General features: G+C 52.6%; 1 protein-coding gene across 1 annotated transcript in view; it reads left to right on the top strand.

Moving 5' to 3' along the window:
- WSCD2 (WSC domain containing 2) overlaps positions 1-5,309 on the top strand; it is a 43,763-nt gene extending 38,454 nt beyond the window's left edge. Inside the window, exon 8 of the mRNA XM_007106005.3 lies at positions 4,564-5,309. Within this exon, the coding sequence (XP_007106067.1) occupies positions 4,564-4,916 (353 nt within the window). The 3' untranslated portion in view covers positions 4,917-5,309. The remainder of the gene's footprint in view (positions 1-4,563) is intronic.
- Positions 5,310-6,238: the final 929 nt, after the last annotated feature.

Here is a 6,238-nt window from a genome sequence, read left to right as displayed (position 1 = left end):
AAAAAAAAAAAAAAAAAAAAAAAATGACCACTGTTTGGAGCCAGGCTGAGAAGTCTGCAGGTGCTAACGGCAGGATCCTGTCCCGGGAGCAGATGTTCTGCTTGTCAAGCTGGAAAGGACCTGGGAGATGGCTGAACCCAGGCGTCCTCAGCCCCAGCAGCACATCAGAATCCCAGGATGTGGGGAAGTCCCGGTGCCCTGGCTGCACCCCAGGTGATTACTGGAGTGGAGCCTGGGCAATGGTATTTTTTAAAGCAGTGTGCAGGCAGGCCTGAGAACCACGGATTCATTCTCTATTAATGGGGAAAAGGAGGCCCAAGAGAGGCAGGCCCTGCCAGAGTCACTCGGGCACATAATGGCAGGACTAGAGTCCAGCTCTCCACCTCCCAGGCATCCTACAGCCCCAAGTAAAAAAGGAGGTAATTCACTTGGGAAGCTCATATGGGACCAGGCACTTAGCAATAATTATCTCATTTAAATCTTCTAATTACGCGAGGAGGTAAGAAGGGCTGCCACAATCACCGGTAGCAGAATACCATCCCAGGAAGGGAGCGAGTCATGTGGCCGAGGCCCCAGGAGTTGAGCGAGCTGAGATCCAAACCCAGGCATTAGCTACCAGCCTGTCTCTCACCTTGGGGTGTTGCTGACATTCTGGTACATTCAGAGGCTCCCCCCTCCTGGCATAACCCCTCGTCTCAGGTTTAGGCAATTTCCTAATTCCCAGGAGCCACCTTGCCTCTTCCTTATTCAAGACAGTTGGGAGCTTTAAAACTAAAGATAAGGGAGGTGTCAGGACAGGCTGAGCCCAGAGGCTACAGGGAATGGGAAAGAGGAGATTTCAGGACACACCCCTGCTATTGGGGGCCTGGGGGCCCCTCATTAGTCTGGGTTGGGAGGGACCTTCTCCCAGTGCTTCCTCCCAGGCCTGACCCAGGTCTTCAAGTGCTCTGCCTGAGAGCCTTCCCCAAAGAACCCCATCCCCACGGACCCCACGACCCATTCCTCTCATTTGTATTACCATCTGACCCTGTAGGCACTTGAGTTTGAGACCCTTGCCTGCTCCAGCAGCGTCAGTATCAGTTGGGAATTAGTTTGAAATGCAGATTCTCAGGTCCCACCTCACGCTTACTGGATCAGAATTCTCATTTTAACAAGATTCCTTCCAGAAGCTTCTTGTGAGCTTTCAAATTTGAGAATCACTGCTTTAGGACACCCTCGGCCGGGAATGTGAGGGTTACTCCCACCTAGGAGCAGAGGTCACCTGCTGAGAGGTCACTCACCCGTGTCCCCCTCCCAGTTATAGCTGGGTCGAGACTCGCGTCACCACCACCCACCCCCTCCCCCGCTTTTGGTTCCATAACATTGATTTTATGATATCCCTGGAGTGGGCCCAAAGCAAAGTTTTATGTGATATGATTACACAAGGTGAATTGTCCTGGATCTGTTTAATGAAACAGAGACCGTGTTTAATGATTCCGTGGAGAATTAAATACAGTTAAGCTATTAATCAGACCCTGGTTCCTCCCTTTGACAAGAAGATGAAGCAGAGAGTGGCCAGCCCGTGTCCCGCCAGGCCCTTGTGGGGGACAGTTCCGGCAGAACCAGCACTCATTACCAGTGGTCCATGGCATAGTGTGCCTTTATTACCCAATTTGAAGGCAGCCATTAATTACCGGGAATCCTGAGCTAAATGAGGGCTTTTGTTTTTCATTTGTGTTCTTCTTCATTCCTGCGAAGTCATTGAGGAGCTTCAAGTGAGGGACCTTTGCTCTAGGAAGGGGTGGGGAGGGGGCAAGTATCTGCTGCCCCAAAATGATGGGCCACTTGGGGCATCTCAGAGATGCTGGGAACCAACATCAAGAATAATTGTAGCCAACATTTATCCAGCGCCTCCTATGTCCCAGGCCTGGTGCCAGGGTCTGCAAATCTTATTCCATTCCATCTGTATGGCGTGTCTAGGATGGAGTTCTTAGCACAGTTGCCATTGTGCAGATGGGTAAACTGAGGCTCAAGGAGACCTCCTGACATCCCCAAGGTCACACAGTCAATATGGAGAGGAGCTGGGTTTTGAACCCTGGCAGTCTGACTCCAAAGTCTTCTGTGAACAGACCCGTGTCTTAGATGACACCTGAAGGTGAGGTAAGCGGATGTAGACTAGGATCTGGGGCGAGAAGAGGGCTGGAGATGGTCAGGTCAAGTGCTCTTAAAGGGTTTGCCAGGAGGGCAGGAGCCAGGCTCAGTCTGGGATAGACGTGGGTTCAAATCCTTCCCTGGACACCCACTGTGTGGCCTTGGGCAGGTGGCTTCACATCTCTGAGCCACCTTTGTTCCCATGTGTAAAATGGAGCTAGAGTAATTCCTGCTCTCCAGGCTTCTTGTAAGGGGCACTGCATGAGGTAGTGTGTGCAATGTGCCCAGCACAGTCCTGGCACACAGTAGGTGCTCAGGCAACATACGTTCCCACCCCAGGGAAGTTTGCAGTCACAGGGATGCCATGTCATCTCCCCACAACCTGTGTCCAAGGCCAGGGGCACCATCTGGGGGATCCAGGCCATCATGCAGACAGGCCCTTCCTTTTTCTTGAGGACCACCCTCCAGGAACCTCCTGAGGTGGTCCCAAGTGGCTAAGCCTGGAAGTCCATCCAGATCTGTGCGTTATTGGGTGACCGAGTGCCTTCTCCATCCATCTGGGTTTCTGCCATGGGAGCGGCAGTTGTCCTGAATCACCAGGGATGCTGTGAGATGACTCAGGAATGGGGAAATTCTTTCTCAAAAAGTAAAGCAGAGTATACACATGCTAGATTTTTTCCTAATCACACAGATACATCTGGTCTTATAACAGTACGTGCCCAATTAGCTAGATACATTGTAAATAATCTATTTGAAGGATAAATAATATCTTTGTCATCAGCATAAATATTTCCCAAGCGGCTGTGGTGTTCCAGGGGGTCACTGGGGGAGCAGGAGCCTCACCACAGATTCTGATGTGCTCTGCAAAGAAAGAGGAGCCCTTTATCACATCACAGCTTGGCGGTTGGGAATTTCAATTTAGTTCAACAACCATTTATTAAGCCCCTGCTGGGTGTGAGGCAGGGGGAGGGAGTGGGGGTGAGGCTGCTGGTGCCTAGGAAAGATGGGGGCCTGGAATCAGGCAGGCCTGGTCTGGATGATGCTTCCTGGCTGTGTGACCTTGGGCAAATTACTTCACGTCTCTGAGCCTCAGTTTCCTCACTGGTGACAAATGAACAGTAGTCTTTTCCTTTCAGGGTAGTTACTATGATTAAATGAGATAAGGGGTATCCATCATCCAGCAAAGGATGAGGATTTAGTTATTAAGAACCAGCTGGGCTCCCCAACCCAGCTTGGGAGACTCACTGAGCCTCGTTCAGTAAACATATCCCTCTGGAGGGTGCAGGGTGGTGCTGCCCCTGTGAGAAGCAGGGGGTATGGCTTCAGGGTTCCGGAGTAGAGGCCCTGTGATTCTCCAGCTGGGGCTCAGAATTGAGGCTGCAAATCCCTCTCTCTGTTCCCAACATCCGCCATGACCCCCCTCCTGGCTTCCCCTTTATCAGAGTTTCAACAGCTTCTGGGGCTGGCTGGCTGGCTGTCTCTCTGAGGTCTTCTTCCAGGGCTCTCTGGTGAATTTCCCACATTCTGTTGTAGCCTGTCTCTTGAGTCGGGGGATCCCAAACACACACTCCCAATCTGGGTGACAATCCATCCTGTCCTTTTACCATGGCAAGGGAACAAACAGCACAAAGAAACAGTGTGTGATACTTCAATAAAAAGCAAAGAAAGAAAGATAGGATAGAAAGGTGTCAAAATGACAATGTAAATAATCTGATTTAAACTGCCCTCAGCCCAGAGGAGGTACCTGCCTGAGCCCGGGGAGTCAGGGAAGATGACATCTCACCTGAGAACAGAATAATCACAGTAATAATAATAGCCAACGTTTACTGAGCACCTACTGGGTACAGGGCACCATGCTGAAAATTTTGTATGCTTTTTCCACTTCTCTGTACAAAGGCCCTATTACTATCCTGTGAGAAGATACTGTTACTACACAGGATAACTTGGTAGTTAAAAGCCCAGACTTTGATGCCAGACTGTTTGGTTTCAAATCCTGGCTCTGCCAGTTATTAGCTGTGTGACCTTGGGCAAGTTACTTAACCTCTCTGTGCCTGGGTTCCCCCTTCTGTAAATGAAGAAAACGATGATGCCTGCCTCACAGTGTTCTTGTGAGGAATAAGTGAATTGATAGCTCTATTAGTATATTTATTACACTCTATATTAAGATCAATATATATTAAAATATAAAAATAGAGTAACAAGGATTTATATATAAGTCTGTGCCTGGCATGGAGTAAGCACCAGACAGATGTCATTCTCCCCAGAGAGAAGGAAGGGCTAAGATGTTTCCAGGCAGAAGCAGCAGCCCTGAGGTGGGAGGAAGGAGGCGAGTTTGGTGATGTAAGGGTTCACAGTGGTGGCGCTGTTGTGAATTGCCGGCGCCATCTGACCTGGGTCCTCCCGCTGACTTGGGCCTCCTTGCTCTGTCCACAGAGTGGCCGGAGTTCGTAAGGAACTACGCCCCGTGGTGGGCCACGCACACACTGGACTGGCTCAAGTTCGGCAAGAAGGTGCTGGTGGTGCACTTTGAGGATCTGAAGCAGGACCTCTTCGTCCAGCTGGGCCGGATGGTCGGCCTGCTGGGTGTGGCTGTCAGGGAGGACCGACTGCTGTGTGTGGAGAGCCAGAAGGACGGCAACTTCAAGCGCTCGGGGCTCCGGAAGCTGGAGTACGACCCCTACACGGCGGACATGCAGAAGACCATCTCTGCCTACATCAAGACGGTGGATGCGGCCCTGAAAGGGAGGAACCTCACGGGCGTTCCCGATGACTACTACCCCAGATGACGCGTCGGCGCGGGGTGGGGAGCTGGCAGTCCAGACCAAGCGGGCCCTGGGGACTCCAGACCCCTGGGGGCCCACACCCATCAGTCCCCTCTTCGACTGGGGGACAATCCCCTTGGCCGCTATTGCCCTTCGAGGAGCTTCCTGCATGACAAAGGAGGCTCAAGCGAAGAGATTGTGCGGGCACTCCCCACCTGCTCACACCGCGCCCCCAGAGATGGAGGGGGCAGCTGGTTTAGGGAGCTCTAGCCACATGGACCCTTCTCTGTCTCCCGTGTCCCTGAGCCCACCACGCTGGGCTCCACTTGTGGGAGGGAGGGCTCACAGGTGTCCCAGAGACAAGGGTGCCCCACCGCAGGTGTTGAGGACCCCGGTGCAAGAGCTAAAGAGAACGACATGGGAAAATGAGGCCCCAGACTCTCCTCCGTGCTGAGCTGAGCACTCATAGCTTCCCCGTCTCTGCCCCAGCCAGGAAGCACTGGCGCCGCGGTTTATCCTGGCCACTTCGGTTTGAAGAAGGATTGCTGGGAAGTTTCTCTGCAGCCTTAGGTTCCTGACATTCTGGGCGGGTCAGGGAAGCAGTGGTGCTCAGAGCAGGTTAAGTGGGGCCGCCGCGTGGGGTCACTGACATCCCAGTCCACCCCCCCACCAGGTCACAGTGCTCCTGAGAAATGACCCGGTTCCTGTCCACCTCGAGGGCTGGAATTCTTCCCTTTCCTCCGCAGCTGTATCCAGGTGGTGACCCTCTTCCAGGGTCCCCGGGCACCAACCATTATCTCACCAGGACGGCCACAAGCCACGTGCAGAATCTGAGTGAGATTGAGAGCTCTGGTAACACACCTCTCCACCGTGGGGTCCAGCACGTTGATCGGACACTGCCCTTCTGACCCCCTACCGATAGGTCCCTTGCTATCCAGGAGAGAGAACAAGAGTGCTACAAATCAGGTGGAACCATGAGCGAAAGAGACCCCCACTACCTACCCAGACCATAGACCTCCCTTTGGTCATAGTGCAACGGGGCCAGCTTCTCTTAGGGGTTTAAGGAACGGGGTGAATGGGACGGTTGTTCATGTCCATACAAACGCTGCTCTTTTGATGCTGAGACATCAAACCAAAGGATTCCCGAGGACCTGAATCACTGATCATCTATCTCAGAAAGCATTGAGATCCAGGATCCCATCTCTCCCCCCACCCTTGGGTACCAGTGGTTTCGCATCCAGCCCACATTTGTGCACCTACGCCATCCCCCCACCATGTAGGGGCAAAAGCCATAGGTCACAGCTCTTTGCTCTTCTGTCTGGAGCAGAAGCCTTGGGGTGCAGGTA

Source organism: Physeter macrocephalus, chromosome 19 (genome assembly GCF_002837175.3).
Source record: "Physeter macrocephalus isolate SW-GA chromosome 19, ASM283717v5, whole genome shotgun sequence".
Taxonomy (NCBI): Eukaryota; Metazoa; Chordata; class Mammalia; order Artiodactyla; family Physeteridae; genus Physeter; species Physeter macrocephalus.
Note: the sequence above shows the minus strand (reverse complement) of the source record. Positions and strands in the feature narration are given on the sequence as shown.